Below are 17431 nucleotides of genomic sequence, written 5' to 3' on the forward strand. Positions count from 1 at the left end.
ATACATCTGGATGCACCCCACTTCTGGCCTGTTTGAAGGGACGCTATAGGTGAATTTTAAAACCTAGCTAAGATAAACCTCATGATTACTTGTAGGTATTTATCTTTTCTTTCGAAGTGCGTAAGTGAAAACCACACAGGACAAAGAAATCAAGGACCAGGCAGGGCAGACTGCACAGCTTCAATTCTAACCACTGTGGGAAACTACTTCTGATCCCTCCAAACCACCCAGCAGTCCCAGACACCCGCCGTCCACGCATATGGAAGAGGCTGAGAACGGAAAGTATGTTTCAGATGGTTTTGCCTTCAGTTTTGCTTGTCATACTACGTTTTGAAAACACATTTTTACCTCCTTAAGCAAAAAAAAAAAAAAAAAAAAATTAGATACACTACTGCATAGTGATTCTTTGTTCTTGGGGATTCAGTCTACTTTATGGCTGTGTTCATTACATATTAGAAAACCCAGGCCAAATAGTACTAGAAGTCCTCCCCCAAGGTAACATTTACATTTACTTCAAAAGGCCTCCCTGAAGAAGAAAATGCAGGAATTTTTTTAAACCTTTAACTGTTCTGTAAGAAATACACTGTACCAAACCACCACCATTTTGGGTTCTGAATGTTTTTGCCCGGTACAAAGGAAGCTAAAAGCAAGCCTCTGTACGGCCGAGACAGCAGGAGGCAGGAACCTGGGACTGGTCTTTCACCCATACTCCTGCCCAAAACAGGGTATGGCTGAGTCAGAGTATTTACTTTGCAGAGAACAGGGAAGAACAGCACTGTTTTTCTCCTTAAGGTTGTAGGAATGCATGCATAGATAAAAAAGATTTTAGAGCTTTCTTTCTGTAGTGAGCAGATTTTGGAGATCCTTGCACAGACACACCATGCTCATTTTCACTTGCCTGTCCACACCACAACAGAAAATTTTCATGTGAGAATCCCACTCCTAGGGCACCCAGATCTCATCCTTATCACCACGCTGTGGGCACACACATGGAGCAGATCAGGTGCATGTTGAACATGGAATTTCAGGACAACTAGCACCCCACCCCCTTGGAGGAGTATGCAAGGCACCCAGCCGGGGTCTGCTTTACACCCAAAAAACTTTCTGCTAAGACTGTTTTACAAAGTCTTAATTTCTTCAATGAAATCAAGGGTCAAAAAAAAAAAAGAGGGGGAAATAACCACAAAAAGCCTTAAAAAAGTCTCAGCCTCATAATAGTACTATCTGCAGGCTGAATTAAAAATTTTGACCTAGCAAGCTTAATAGCGTACTATTAAAACAATTTTTGCCCCAGTTTTCTTTCACCTTTGGACACAGATAAGCAGCATGACTGTGCGAGATGCAAGAGTCTTACAAGACAAGTGAAGCACCTAAATGCAAATAAATGCATTGGTCTTAAATGGAGCCTCATGCTGTACCTTCCTCAAGACATGCTGAACATAATTTCAGTTTAATATTCTGTTTCTCATTATGGGCCTTAGAGACTCTCTCAAGCACCATGAAAAGCAGTATTAACCCAGCCCTGAGCACTGGGGGCAATCCAGCCAAATTATTCATGCTGGTCTTTTGCTTCCATTTTTGTAGTCTTAACTTAATGTTCTTAAACAAATGTGAAAGGAGGATGGCTGACAAATAGTACAGACTTTACTTAAGACATTATAGACGGCCATGTTCTGCAGCCTTAGGTCATTAAGCTAAAAACCTGTGTGGAGGCCAAGGGGAGTTTCATCGGAGCTGGGCGCAAAGGCTGCAGCCCTGACATGGAGCTTGTGGTAGTCACAGCCAAGGACTCAGATGCAAGAATGTTAAGGAAAAAAAAAAAGGAAAGGGGGGCGTGGGGCGGGGGGAGAAGGGGGGAAGAACCCCCACACACTCTGCTTTCCTCTCTTTGTAATCCAGCTATAAAGATTAGCCTCAAATGCTGATTTCTGGGATAGGGGGAAGATAAGAAATGATTTGCAGGTGTTAGCGTTTTTCTACAGATCTTCAGGGCAGCACAACTGATTTCAAGACGAAAAACTGGCATAGGTACACTTGGCGGGTAGACAAGACACAGCAACGTGGGTGAGAACCAGTTTCTACCCCTATACGTTACACTCGCACAGAAACATCAGCACGCCCGTGAAATACCCCTCATTGTTCCAGAAAAAGATTTAATGGCGTTTTCATGTATGCAGAAAGGGGTGTAGCGCCTCGTGCAAGAGCCGCCAGGTGCCAGGTGCTGCGGGCAGGCACAGCAGCGACGACCGGGGACACCAGAGAAGCCTGACGCATCCCCGGCCAACTGGCATCCGCAGCCACTTCGTCCCCCCCGAACGCCGTTACCCGCTCTAACTTTATTTACCAAAAATAAGACCATTTTTAATCCACAGAACGAACGTGGCCTGGGGCGGATGCCAGGAAAAAGGGTGGGAAAAGCTGCCCCTTATTTATTTATTTTAACAGAACAAGGCAAAACAGTTTGCTGCCAGAAATAAACATTAAACCTTGCAGACACACACCCCCCCCCCCCCCCCAAACCCCACTGCTCCCCCCCCTTACTCCTCCTCCTCTCCCTCCAACATTGTAAGTAGCACAAAAGATCACATTACAAATGCCAGCTGTGGCTCTTTTGGAAGGTGGCCTCCATCTCAGAGGTAGTATATGTTCCTCACGGCCTAAGTGGTTGCTATGGTAAATATGCTTTTTATTGAACAGCAGAGTGAAACAGCTTTTAAAGAGACCCATAAGAACCCCAATAAATGGTCAAAATACAAGGCAGATCAACCTCAGCCTCCCTGGAAACAGGTTTCTCTTTATTTTCCAAAATGATCGTGATTTTTGATCCCTTTTTTTGTGTGTTTGTGTTGTCCACTCGCTTCCACCTTGCCCACACCCACGTGGAAGGGCTGGAGAGGGCTGGGGGAGCCGGGACCCCACCCAGCCCCCCGGCACAACGAGCTGCTTTGGCGTTTAAAGCCAAGAGCCCGCGCTCCTACACATCGGGAGGCTTCAGGGACGGCAGATGCTCAGCGCTGCTAAGCACAGGTGATCCCCAAACTCAGCCTGCCCTCCCAGGCTGCAACCAGCCCGGAGAAGCCTCCCGCTCCCTTGCCATCGCCTCCCGCTCCCTTGCCATCGCCTCCCGCTCCCTTGCCATCGCCTCCCGCAAGCCCGACGCTGCTCTGCCACGCCGGCCCCAGAGCCCCGGGAACGCTCCCGTCCCTTGCGCCGGTCCTCCAGCACGGCAGTAGAAAAAGAATCAAAATAAGGAAGATACTTTGATTAATTTCTTATTACTAAGAAGGTAAGGGCAGGTTCTGATGGCTGTAGATTTCTAAATAACCAGCCAAACATCTTTTCTCTGATTTCTTTCTCCAATGGCAGCCCAAGTGGATGGGAAGGAAAAGCAAAGTCATTCTGAGAAAGTGAAGCAAACAGCGCTAGATATCAACTAAGCAAATACCAGTCCTGTGCCTATCACTCTCTGCTGTACTGAGGGATGCTTTAGAAGCTACGGACTCTAAAAGATAGGAACCCTTTTTTCTTTAAGGCATAGCAAAGGGCTTAAACTTCTCAAGTTAGAGACAGCAATAGAATAAGCAGCTCCTCAAAAATGTTTAGTATGATTTTAGATTTGTAACAAAACAAATGTGCCTCTTGGATGATCCACCAGCTATGTCAGCTTTAGGCTGTATAACAAAAAATAAAGAACAAGCGAAGTTTCTTTTCCTGGGATTCACCTTGTCATCCATTGGTTATAAAAAAAACCAAAACAAAACAACAAAACAAAACCATGCAAAACTTGATGATAAAGTATTTCAGAAGAAATATTCTAACCCACTACATGCCGTCTTCTCCAGAGGTAAATTTCCCAGATGAACGCTCAGAGCCAAGATGCTCCTTAACATTAGATGGCACTGACACTGGCTATGGGTGAGGATGGGCCAATGCATACCACCCCTCTTGTCTAACACCATACAAATAAACGGTTTCCTTTTAGACCTCTATGGATGCTATTTTAGAAAGTAAAATAAAACCCCAAACCCCTCTCATGCAAATCTGTATTGAAAATTTCAAACTCAACATTATTTTTACAATAGAAGCAAGAAAACTTAACCAAGAACAGAAAATTTAACTGATAAGTTAATTTTTAAAAAGCTATTTTTAGCAATGCTTCTTATTATAAAGAGAGTTTTATATTTTGCAGGTAAGTAGTAAACATTCAATAACACTTTTTATACTAAACGGGAAGTCATCACAACACAAAGGGACATGTGTTCTTTTGAGCTTGGCTCTGTTGAGCCTTCACCCAGGTAAAATGCTGACCAACTCTCACAAACTTTCATTCAAGATTTTGCAGTCATAAAAGATTTTTTTAGTAGAGGCTGTAGAACAGGCTTGGGTTTTATTTTTTTAATGCTTTCCAAAAGTATCTCGTCATTCTCTTCTGCTCAACATTGTCAGATGTGTAAACCAGCCTGATTGGACTTCACTGCCACTAAGTAATTCTGCAGTGTGTAAATTTAGAGAATTTTCAACTCTCTGCTCTCCTGTGAGGCACATGAATGATAATTTCATAAACAGCCCAGCAATAGCAAATGTATTCCCTCCTTTTACCATGGGCTTGTTAGGGTTTTTGTTTGTTTTGAAGTATTTCTCTTTTGGTTTGTGTAAAAGAAAACTGATGACAACCAATGCCATTAATGACAAATGCCTTTTTTTTAAAACAAAACAAAACAAAACAAAGGAAGAACATCTTTCTGCGTTTACTTACAACAATGTGTGCTGGAGATGGAGACCTAGCATCCTTGAGGGCTTGTCTACTCTGAAGGCTCCCTGCCTGAACATCAAGCAGTGGCCATTTCATCTGCAGATACTGGATGGAGGAAACAAAAATGGGGAAAGAAAAATGAGTTCAGAAAAGAAAGGCAAAAAAAATAACAAATCTTAGGTAAAATGGGTAAAAATTTATAAATCAAAACTTATGCAAGGAACTGAAACAAAAATTAAGACGACTTTGCATGTATGTGGAGACAAAATCTGTGTAGAACACTAACAATTTCATACTGCCACATTACAGTTCAGGAATAAGAAAACAAAGCAGACTGCAAAGACAGTATTACATTGATTTTATTAATCATAGCAAATCTAGAAGAAGAATAAAACCCACACAGAAACAAAATACCAAAACCATGGAGAGGATGGGACAAGAGAGGGGAATTGGATTATCAGTCAGGAGAGGGAAAACACTTCTCGTGGGTTAAGAATATGATCTCATTGTTTAATGGGTCATCTGTCAGCCTTCTTTCAACAAATGCACCATGACAACTCCTCCAGCTTCCCAGCGCTGTACGAGCCCTAAAGGCAGAGGTCTACCCCAAAAAGAGCCAGTACTGCTGGGTCTTAGCACCTATTTTCCCTACTTTTCACCATTTCTGGACGTCACCATGGATTATTTTCTTCTTGCTCATCATCACCAGGAGAGGAACTTTCTGTCGGACAACCCTTAACGGACTTGCACAGCGTAACTTATTCAATTACAAGGCCAAACTTAATAAGCTCTCCAGTGATGAAGTCCAAGACAGAGTACAGCCTGGTGCACTCGGGCTCAGCTGCGCTCGCTGGCCAGGCGCTCAGCGGTAGCCACAACTTCTTTATGTCACTGTCATCGGCAGATAGGCTGAATACACGCGGGCAGTGAGTCTGGAGCGTAAGGGGGTGTTGATTCAAAAGCAAAAAAAAAAAACCTTAGGTACGCTTCAAGAAGGAGCAGAACATTCCCACAGATTTAACCGGCATCAAATATCAGCTAAAACTTCTGCTCTCGGGCATGTGTGTCCTCTCGCTAAACTCACTGGAGGAGCCATTGCACCCCAGCCGGATTGCACAGCGGACCTCAAGGCTTCCACCAAAGGCGAAGTCTCGAGCTGGTACCCAGATTGCTGTATCAGAAGTGCTCAATTCTGACCAAGAGAGCAGCCCTGCAGAGAAATTAGTTAGCCCAAACAGACTTCTGCGCAATACATCTAAATATAGTTTCAGCCCAAGCTTTTCTCTCTGCATGGTGCTGCACTGTGCCAGTTAGGCATACTGGTTCATACATGATCTCTAAAAGCCCTATATCGTGCTGGAAGAAATGCGTACCGCCACATACCTTCAGCCCCCTCCCAGAACTAAGAAAAGCAGCTGTATGCATAGATCAGGCCATTGCAGAAGATCCTATTTAGCACTACAGTCTGGTTGACCTAACAGATCTAATCCTAGAAATATCTGGAGAAATAGTTATGTTTACCCGTCCCTTTTTTTTTTTTTTAAAAAGAGTAATCTTGAAGGAGAACCACACACAAACAACCCCCGCTTCCCCAGACGAACAACAGAAGCCGTATCTAAATCTCCATGAAGGAAGGAGGAAGATCTGGTTCCATGCTTTCAGCACATCACTATCACATTTGCTCATGTATGCAAAACATTCGCTAGCATGCAAGGCCTGTTTGCTGGAAGACCCTGGGCACCGAGGTGACCAAAAGCAGGAGTCAGCAGGAGGATGCATTACCAATTCCCATCGCTTGGAGGGCCTGAGATTTCTGAGCTACTGGAATGCAAATAAACAAACCCATACTCTGGATTTGTGCCCCATACGAGTTCCTCAAGTTCCAAGAAGTCTTGTTTTTATTCATCTTCACATTTGGGATTTGTGCAATGTGGACCAGAATGTTTCAGCACTTCTTAAAAACAAGAAAAAAAACCCAAACAAACCAGAACCAGTCTACCATAAGCGACGTTTCTAACTCTTATGACTCGATTGTAAGCCTCCAGACATTTGATTGCTTGTATCAAATCCCTGATCTTCAATATAGGTGACCACAACATAAATTTTAAAGTTGAGATGATGTTAAAGTAACTTTCTAACCCTTTGTGGTTTCAAAAAAGTGCTTAAAAATGCAGTCCAAGTGCACAGAAAATGATCCCAAAACCTAAGCCGACTGAGAGCTTCTTAACTTGAGGGGAAATCGGACACATTTCAGATTTGCAGACAGCACTATCAAACAAGTCAACTGCTACATTTTTAGAAGTCCATCAGTTATCTTAGTGATCGTAACATCACCACGTAAACGGGTGTATGAATTTGCAGAAAGGGTCCTGATGGATCACAGCTACTACCATCTTCTTCCGGTTTTCCAGCCAGCTAGTGAAGTATTTTTCCCTTCTTCCAAGGAAAAAGTCCTCACAGGATGTGTGCCTCATGGTACACAACTCTTGTTTCAAACTCTACAACCACTTTGGAGAGTAAGAAGTTACGGCTACCACAGCTAAAGCACTTACAAGAACCTGCCAGCTCATCCGATGGTGTTTCAGGAAATCGCCACTAAGCCATTACCCACCAAAATAAACCAACCGCCCTCATTTTTCCATGACCACTCCATGGTCACGAGCAACCCTGGAATATTCCTACAACCATGACAACCCATGAAGGCATGAAGGAGCTCGGGTCAGCGGCTGTCCTAGAAGACAGGCCAAGAAACACGTGGGCTTCTCTGAGACTGCCCCAAGGGCAGGCTGAGGCACTGACACAGCAGCATGAGCAAGCTCGCATCAGACTCTGTCCAGGCAGTAATTATTGCAGGGATTACAAAGCCTTTGGGACTCAGTTCTGCTGCTTTTTACTAGCAGTAAATGCCCTTAGAAGAAACAGAGCAAGAAGGTATGGTTGCTCCTGCTCCACCTCGATCTCACAAGAGCCCGTACTTCCAGCGCCGATGCTCCCACACCAGGCTGACCAGCCTATGCGCAAGATGAAAGTTGCAGAAGATCTTACTGCTGCTTTGCTTTTCTGCTTTTAAAACCCTTAGTTTGGACTCTCAGTAATGTCCTTCTCTTACCCACCCCTGCCAAAGAGGATCCAAGAAGTCTTACAGTGCAAAGGCTTAAAATGCAGCCAAAGCTGCTTCCCCTCTTGGACATGCACGTGGAGCCCAGCGGGAATGGTCCAAACCCAGAGGGCCCAGTTTGGCACACAAGCACACACACAGTCAGCTTTCATTTCCAATGGGTAATACACCAGTGGGGGAAAAAAAAATAAAATAAAATAAACAGTCCCCACAGAAAGCAGTAACGTGCAAGGGTCAATAAAGTAACTTCCATGAGCTCTAAGTGGCCAGGATCCAGAGCAGCATGCCAGCCCTGCCAAGGGCAAGATGTTCTGTCCATCAGATAAACTGAGAGGGCCGGAGTCCACAGCCAACGCCTGTGTCAAGCTAACAAATCCACAGCTTCAATGGTGGGACATTTGCAAAAGAAAAGAAGTCCAATTTGCTGGCTTCAAAATGCCAGCTCTGTTGATAAAGTATGAAATATTAGCATTGTTTAAGGTGACGAGCCTGACTCAAGGCCTCCTCATCCAAGAATTGTCATGCCTGTAACACAATATTGATGTGGTGGCTTATAATTCTTACTTTACATAAAAGCTTCATTGTGTGCCAAATTCAATCTCCACAGGCTACCTGAGCCACAGATTTTTACGAGTCTACATTTCAGCGCTGCGAGTCTACAATACACATAATTTTCAATTATGTTAGGGCAGAACAGGATCACTGCCTATATAACATTACTGGTTGGAGGAAATGAGACTCAGCCCTACTGCCGAGAGAGCTAACTGGATCCAGATGGTGGGCCGAGCGAGGCAGCCGTCCGAGGGAGCGACGTCGCAGCAGCCGCCCCCTCCACAACTCTCTCCTTCACGATGGAGGGAGACGCCAAGCCCTCGCCGGGGCTGGTGCTGGGAGGATGCTTGGGCAGGGGGGTAGGCGCATCGCGGCGTGGGGTGGGCGAAGGAAGAGAGGGGAGAGGCGTGATTGCTTTCGCAGCTTTACTACTGCTGCCCTGCGCTGCGATATTCTTATTAAAGAGGAGAAAAATTAAGTCCTGGTACAGCGGAGAGGTAAATCCTTTCCTTCCTCAAGCAACTAAATAGCAGGAAATCCTCCTCTCTTGGCCCTAAATGCAGCTTTGAGCCAGACGGTTCCTCTGATTTGCAAGGAGTCCACAAAAATCCAAAGCCGACTTTCCCAGCCTTCTGACACTGCTTTTACATTCCTGCACCAGGGGGGAAGGGTAGGAGGGAGGGAAGTTCCCACCATCCTCTCCTGCGAAGGCTGGACACACGCTCGCTCCTCTCCTGCTTCTGTGTCTCAGTGTGGAAATTAGGAGTTGCCTGTACAAACATTGAACTTTTCATCAAATTAACTCTAACAAATCTGCACAAATTATTTCAGAGCAAAACTGTTGAAATGGGCTCTGCTGGCCTGCTTTTAACATTTTTTAAAATAATGTCATCTTGCCATAAGAATTTTATTCCCTGTTTAACAATATGATCTGATGGGGATCATTAGCATGTGTGTGTTTAAAAAAAAAAAAAAAGAAAAAGAAAAAAAATGTTTTATGGCAAGTCTCAGAGAGCTTAAGCAAAATAATTGTTAAGCTCCAGGCCTCCGCACAAAAATTAAAACACGTATGGGGCGGGCGTACTTGAGAGAAACCAAAGCTTTTAAAAAGGCTGTTAAATTGTCAGCACAAGGGAAAAGGCAAATGATTTGAACAGCAGAGATTTTTTCTTTTTTTTTTTTTTTTTTGGTAGAAGGGGAACAAGAAAAAGCCACCCCTACCCTCCACTCCTGTGAGCAGCACATCCTCACCTCCCATCTGCAACCAGAAGGTCCTGCAAAGCACGGACCCATCGAGAGCAGCTCTGCATGCCCACCCCACCACATACCACCCAAAGCAGCCGCCCTTCCTGGGCACCGGCAGGGCAAACAAACATCTTTCCCAAGATTTCACAGCAGAGTTGGTCAAAAGCAGCTAAAATTCATATCCAAGACTAGAGGAGTTTGCTGGAAACTCTTACTCACACCAGCAGCCACCCCGCACGCCGGGGCCAGGCTTGCAGCAGCGCGGTCCCGATGGAAGGGATGGCACAGAGCTCGCAGGTGTTTCCTGCGGTGTCCAACCTGGAGCTGCTCCCTTGTCACACTATTGTTTTCACTGCTGGAATGCGCTACGAGTTATGTCCCACAGCGTATAAATACATAAATGCAATTAAAAAAAAAAAAAATACACTGTATTTTTAAACAGAGGGAAAGCTGCACAACACTTTCCAGCTCATGTTTCCTGCAGCTGGTGCTTATTAGCTCCCAGGAACTGAAACAAGCAGGAGCAGGGCTCCTGGAGTCAGCTTGATGCCACAGGCCTCCAATACCTCTCCTAACCATGGGACCACATCTCCACCTTCAGAGTCTGCACTTTCTCCCTGGATCTCAACATGCCATGCAGGCGGAAATATTTCTGATCCCAGTTTTGCTGTTAGTCTCTCCCTTGGCCAGCACTGCGGAATCACATGGAAGTACACACCTGGACGTCAACTTTGAAGGTCAGGAGTTTCTCCAATATTTAGTTAGCAACTCTTCTGGGAGGGGAGCACCTAGACAAATTTTAACCAGAGATAATCCAGTAGTAACACAGGAGAGCGCAATGCTGAGGGGAGGGCTGAGATTTATGGGGAAGGCGATAGGCATGAAGACGGAGCTTAACAAGACTGTAATTGCTCTCTGCGGACAGGAAAAATAGTTGCAAGGGAATACTCATCTTGGTACGTACAAAGAAAGGTCTGCAACCTACCAGTGTCCCCACTTAAGTCAGAAGGCAAAACCTCTAAGGATTTAAAAATAGACCCTCAGCTTCTACTCCATCCCTTAATTTACCTCAACCCCTTATTTTTGGTCTCCAGTTATCACCTTGTTTGTACAGAAGCACAGTGTGAGAGCAAAAACTGAAGGATTTATTTTAAATAACTGAAGGAGATCGCTGAAGGAACTTTAAAAGGACCTCCTATTTCTTGCAGATCTGCAACGTCTGGAATTTTTTGTATGAGAAGTAATAGACACCACCCACAACGTTCAGCCCTTCTACAGAACATGTAACGTACCACGATGAGGCACAGGGGAGCTGCTCAAAATGAGAGCAACAAGGCTCATTTCAATGAGACCGATCCTTTCAACACAAAAGATTTCCCCACAGCATTCAAGAAATGAAAGCATGAAATTGTAAAACACGGAAGTATTTATCACGTATCTCTATTTTTTTTTTTTTAAAACTAATATCACCCTTCAAACTATTGCAACACTGCAAAAATAAATGATTAAATAAAATACATAAATAGGGAAAAAGTGGCACAAAAAAAAAGGAACTGGTAAGTGTCGTGTGCCTGCAGACACAGGCACATAGGGCGTTAAGTCCTCTTCCCAATTTAAAATGCCACTTACTCACCAGCACTGGTATCAGCCAAACCATCTTGTGATATATTCCTGAACAAGACACTTCTAGTACCTTGAATTTCCCCATTATTGAGAACTCGAGTGACCTTGTCTCCTTCCCTTCCAGTAAAACACAAGAGTCCCTGAAACAGGGGCCTTGAGTTGCCCATTTTAATATTTTGCCTGTGCCTTTGTCACATTGCTGAAGCGCTGCTAGGGCATAAAAAAGGAGAAGGCAGAGTCCTCCGCAGCCTGAAAGTTACAGAAATGTGTTAGTGATTAAACAGTTCGAGATCATCTCAAAGAAGGGTTGCCTGAAAGCAGAAATCCCGCGATCTGGAAGGGCCTTACTGAAGGCAGAGAGCAATCTAAGGTGATGGACAAAGAGGATGCCCGTTTTGGGGTGGAACAAGGCACAGAGAAATAGTCTGAGCCCCACGGGCACCTCAACAACTGCAGTTCCCTCTTGGGCAAGCAGTCAGACGGAATGGAGATAGAGGAACATCCCAGAGGCACCAGATCAGTTGCTTTCTCCTGACCTAATCACCAGGCTCCGTGCCCTCGCGGCGCAGACAGCTCTTCTCCCGCATCCCGGATGAGATGCAAGAGAACAGCTACATCCCATTACTGCTACTGCACATCACCCTTACTTACACAGTTCTTCTATACACAGTGATAAGGGCACAGAGGAGGCTGCCGTGGGAGAGAGCTAAAGAGAATAACCAGAAGCTTCCTTAAAAATTATTGCCTATGAAAGTTCAAGCAAATTCAGATAATTATTTGCTCATTCTGACACGGATGAAAGGCATTCTTGCCATCAGTTCTACTGAAATACTGAAGTAAAACAGGTTTTTTGCTTCTAATGAATGCAAGGTTAGCAGACTACAGTTCTAGGATAGCTAATCAGCTACTACAGGAATTAAAAAATAATTTTTTAAGCTTTACAAGAGGAAGAGTGTTCATGTGACACAGAAGTACAGCATTACTCTCTGCTGTTCACATGGTATCTCAGCAAAACAACTGCAGGCAGTGTTTCTCGATCCTGGGTGGAGCTTGGGAAAGCACCATTACTTTTTTCACATTTAATTTGAAAGCCTCCACAGCCCTCACTGCACAAATCAGCAGGCTGGCTGAGTACTATTTAGATGTCTACAAAGTACTGTTCCAAAAGACAGGCACAAATAAAAGCATAATTTCAGTCGAGGAACAAGAACAAACTTTTTTTCTACTTACTTTAAGCCAGCAAAAAACCAACTTCTTCATCTTCAAAATACTTTCCCCAGATTTTCTCTGCAACCTGTTCTGTTCCACTCAAGCATAGAGCTTCCATTAGAGAAAGAATGAGACAGTCATGAAACCTCAACAAAGTCTTTCTGTAGATATGGCTTGTTTAGACTCAGCAAAGCTAAACCAGCCTCCAGGACTCACTGAACAATTTGATGCAGAGACCCACATTTAATTTCTCTTCCTGGCAATCTCCCAGAGAATGAGAGAACAATTGGTAACTAGTGTTTGCATGAAGTCCAAGAATGCATTTTATGGTCTATAAAATATAATTCCTTTCCTCCCCATTAAATAAAGACAGTAAAAATATCTGACAGCATGTCAGAGACAAAGATCATGGCACTGAACTACCTCCATTGTAACAGAAGGGCTGCTCCAGGGGAACCTTGCCTCCCTTAAAACTTTCCAACTCTGTTAAGAGCGCAACTCCATTTGTAAAGGAGGTACTATAACTTTAAGCTTTGCAACTACCTTTTTTAGTTTGTTTTTTTTTTTTTAAGGAAAAACAAAAAACCCCAAAGCAAACCAAAGTAAGAGAGCTCAGTGGTCAACCAGCCTGGTTCTGCTTTAGTATTGCGGAACGCGCGTGCCCTGTCCTGCTCCCCTCTCAGCCCGCCATGTGGATTCGTGGCACAGGACAGCGCGGTGCTGTAAGGAGTAAAAGAGCCCTCCAAAACTTTCCCCCATCGTCCCATCGCTTCCACCACTCGGAGTCCGGCGCAGGAGTTACACTCTTCCTAATTATGGGAAGCATTAACCAGACCCCTTTGGTACCCTGGTGGTAATGCCCATCAGGAAAATAATCTCTAGATGACCAGGATGCAAAACGGCTGCTGAATTGGTACCACTTTCCACTGCGCGTATGTGTGCAAAGAAAAAAATACAGACAGAGGTCTATCTTTGTTCACCTCTGTCCTGGATCAGTCCCACCTGCCTTCCTCATTTGTTACCATCATCAGAGATTGACAGTTGCCCAATCTGTTCTCTCAAGTGTTTCCTATTTGTAGGAGGAAAAAGAGTCTGATTTGGTTTCTTACGGTATGGAGGGACGGCGGAGGAGGAGAAGCAGGGCCGGGACCGGCAGCGGGCTGGCCGCGCGGCGGTGGCCCTCAGCAAGGCAGCACCGTGCCCCGCTTCCACAAGACCGAGAACAAGTGGTTTGTCACACGCTGTCTGTGAAGAGCCATGTGAGTTCAGAAGCCTTGGTTTACAAAATCTGAGCCAAAAGAGGGTTGATGGATAAAGCGCTCCGCACCTCCAGCTATCAGAAGCCAGCAGACGTGCAACAAGAGATGGGAGAAGGATGCCCTGCCAGGCACATCCCCCTCCAAAGGGGCCTCTCAGACTACCTGGGTTGGGTTTTTTTTTTCCCTTCACTCTTTGATCGAGAGGCACGGGTGGGTGGGATCCCAGAGTAAAGGTGCTACAGGAGAATTTAGCTATTTGCTTGTTATTGTAAGGTCACCTAATGGGGTTTTACCGAGAGTCATATTTTCTCCTGCTGTTGGGTAAGTGAAACTCATGACTCGAATCACTACCACAAAAATTCCTGTCGATGTAGCAATTCTGGGTGAACTGCCGGGAGCCACTCTCTAGTAAACCCAGCAAATTTCATACCGAATTTCCTGTCGCCTCCCTTGTGGTTTCCATGTGCGATTGGGTCTTCAATGCAACAAGGGGTTACTGCAGAATAGATGGCTCCAAGGGTTTCAGGCCCTCGTGAAAACCAAGAACTTGCAAAATTCTCTTTCCCTAGGGTTGGTAACTTTCGTCTATCTTTCTTTCTTTCTTTTTTTTTTTTTTTAAAACAAGCCTGAAAAGTTAACTCAAAAATGTAACCCTAAAGGCAACCTCAGGAAAAAGTCCCGGAGATAACACTGAAACCAGCAATATTCTGACCTCCTAGGAGAAGCTGGGAAGGTTGCTGTTGAGGTTATTTTGTTTTTCAGAAAGCCTGCCTTGGGGGGGAAAAAAAACCAGCAACAACAAAATACCCAACAAACTTTCCACTGCATCATATCCTGGTCCACATTCCTCACTGTAATCTTTTAGCTCAGATGCGTGGAGATGTCTTTGAAAGATGTAAAAGAGGTCGAGAGTCCCCTCAGCTAATTGCGCTGGCTGAGAAACAGAACTTGTGGGCTGGGGTAGGATGTGTGTCAGACTGACCTTCTGCAAGACCAGCTACTCCTCTGAATAAAACCCTCTCGTTGCTTCCACCAGAATCCTCCTGCCACTCAAGTATCATCTTGCTGTAACAAATTACGCCTAACCCAGGATTACAGCTCTTTCCAAATCCCTCCTAGAGAGCCAGGAAAGAAATGTTCCCTCCCAGGATTCGGCACCAGTTGTTTCCCCTATCAATAAGCCTCCTATTTGCTTCTCCGACGGCGTTAGTCCGTGGGACCAGCAAGACCGCTCACGCCCATTTTCCTTCAAAACGCAAGCTGGATGTCTCAATTGTCCATCAGAAGAGGAAAAGATGAAGGCTTGCCTTCAGGTACCCATGGAAAAGACACCCCGTCTGGCCAGAGGCAAAGCTGACTCCTGGTTAAGTAGGAAGAATTATATTTAGGCGGAGGACTAAGTGAATCATTTGGGATGAAAGCAAAACCAAACAAATGAAGCATTCACTAAATCTGTGCTGTCACCTCTTGTTCCTGGGCAGCCACCCCATGTATTTATTTTCTGGTTTCCTCCAGAACCACCAAAACAATGCAATATGCATTTATGGTATTTAAATGAAGTATTTTAAAAATATTCTTAGTTGAATCATCAGCCACACAAACTCTTCCTCAAGAACAAATAAATGTTTTTTCTTAAAGGAGATGCAGATAGAAAAGATGTTAAAACAAATATGGTCCAGAATTGACATGACTATGAATTATTTTTTCCGATTTAAAAGGCACCCCACTGAAAAGAAGCCTAATTCCTGTAAAATCCAAATAAAGGTGTGGCATGCCTCCAGAAAGGCATTTTGAGTTTGCAAGTAATGGTAGATTATGCATTAACTTTAAGCAACTTGTGTTGAACTGGCATATTTTAGGGACAAAGATGTACAAAATATACTACTAGAAATTTTGGAGAAATGTTCTTTTTGTTTATTCAGAGAGATAAATTTTCCTCAGTCAAAACAACTACACTGGCACATCCACTAAAGAGACTAGAAACAACAGTTACAGGGCTCAATGCGCTAACACAAAATAATCCTTCCAGTTTTAATGAATTGGGAGGGGGGAAAGGAAAACCCCACTTTTTTTGAACAGCAAATCGAAATCATACACCGCTCCATGTATCTATAGGAAAAAGAAAAAACATACTTTCTTCTGCGTAGGGAAAAATGCAACGTGCATGAGCCTGCATTTTTCCTCTTAGGGGTGGGGGGGATCATAATTTAAAAAAAAAAAAAAAAATCTGTGTAGAAATGCTGGCTGGGAGGGGGCCTCTGTCCCAGGGAGAAGGGTATCAGCAGCTCTGCAATAGCTCATGTCCTGGAGGGACTCTGCCCCATGCGCCAAATTCTTGTGGTTGTGGAAGAGGTTTGTTTTGGAGAGGTGAGGGTTGCTTTCCTGCAGCAATCCGGCGGCGAGCACCTAACTCATGGCCCCAGGGGAGCGGAGCCCACGCTCCGCAGACAGAACGCGCCCGCGCTCCCCAGATTTGCATCTGTCACACTTTCATGCCACAGCCCCAAAGTTGAAACAAAGGAGTCATCAGAGCAGCCCTGAGCGTATAAATCTGTAAATAGCTGAAAATGTTGCTCTTGTTGCTAAATATAGTGCAGGCATTTTGAACTGGCTGGCCCACAAGGCAACTTTTGTATTTATTTATTTAAAGGACCGTGGTTTGGGAACACCGAGTGTTTTTTAAGCCTGTTCATGTGTATTATGTTCCCTCTCTCTATATATGAATATGCACCAAAAAAAAAAAAATTAAAAGGAACTTAGCAGGTACTAGAAAAACAAGTTCCACTTAAAAGAGACAGAAAGCGGAGCAGAAGGACATTATGTGGCTTTGTAACGGGAGCGAAATCTCCTATGAGGATGGTACGTGGGGTTCATACAGAGTTAAATGCAGAACAGCTCCAAGCCCCCACTCCGATAGAATTAGCAAACGCCCTGCTCCCGATGGGAGCCCTCCCGGGACCGCGCACATCCCCGCTCGGCCGTGGGGAGGCCAGGGCTGCCCGGGATGGGGGGGACCCCGGCAGCCCCCCTCGGCTGAGAAACGCCCGCGAAACGCGGCGAGCCGAGGAAAGGGCAGAACGGGGGTGCGCAGCAGCTCACCCCCCCAAGCCGGCACAGGGCAGCCTATTTGCTGCCGAATCCCGGGATTTGGGCACCGGCTCGCACTTTGCCTTCGCAGGAAGGTGAGAGCTGGAGGTGCGACGAGCCCGTGCAGGAGGAGAGGGCAGGAATCCCCCGGGAATGGCTCCGGGAGATGACAGCCCAGCCCCGGACCACCCAGGAGCCAGGCTGCAAAAGAGCACTCACCTCCGGGATGGGATGCTCGCCCAAAGCCCAGCGCCCAAGCCAGGCGCCGGGGCAGCGGCACGGACCCCAGGGGGACGGGGGGCTCCCCACGGCGGCTCGGGGCGAGGCCGGGGGCACAGGCCGGCCCCCCACGGCCCCGCTGGGAGAGCCACGGGCAACGCGGCGGCACCGGAGCTTTCACACGCCTGCGCCAAGTGCCCTGCACCCGCAAGTGTCAAATGAGTATTTTAGGTTTTAGCCTTACCTGTAACTGCTAAAAAAGCAGTAGCTATTCGAGGTTTGTTACAGCTGTCTTAAGAAAAAGCTGCTTTTTTTTTTTTTTTTAAGCAGGGCGGGGGGGGGGGGGTGTGGAAGGGGCTGCATTGA

General features: G+C 45.4%; 1 protein-coding gene across 12 annotated transcripts in view; it reads right to left on the reverse strand.

Annotated features, from left to right (window-relative positions):
• Positions 1-17431, reverse strand: part of TCF7L2 (transcription factor 7 like 2) — a 179436-nt gene that overhangs the window by 110734 nt on the left and 51271 nt on the right. For 7 of the 12 annotated variants that reach the window (XM_075717864.1, XM_075717863.1, XM_075717861.1 and 4 more), the window contains exon 4: positions 4757-4858. The exons of 1 other annotated variant lie outside the window; for it this stretch is intronic. In XM_075717864.1, coding sequence (XP_075573979.1) covers positions 4757-4858 — 102 coding nt within the window. Of the gene's footprint in view, positions 1-4756; positions 4859-10386; positions 10417-17431 lie in introns of all 12 variants that reach the window. 4 more of the 12 variants (XM_075717865.1, XM_075717862.1, XM_075717871.1 and 1 more) reach the window with 1 other exon arrangement.

This window comes from Pelecanus crispus, chromosome 10, assembly GCF_030463565.1.
Source record: "Pelecanus crispus isolate bPelCri1 chromosome 10, bPelCri1.pri, whole genome shotgun sequence".
Taxonomy (NCBI): domain Eukaryota; kingdom Metazoa; phylum Chordata; class Aves; order Pelecaniformes; family Pelecanidae; genus Pelecanus; species Pelecanus crispus.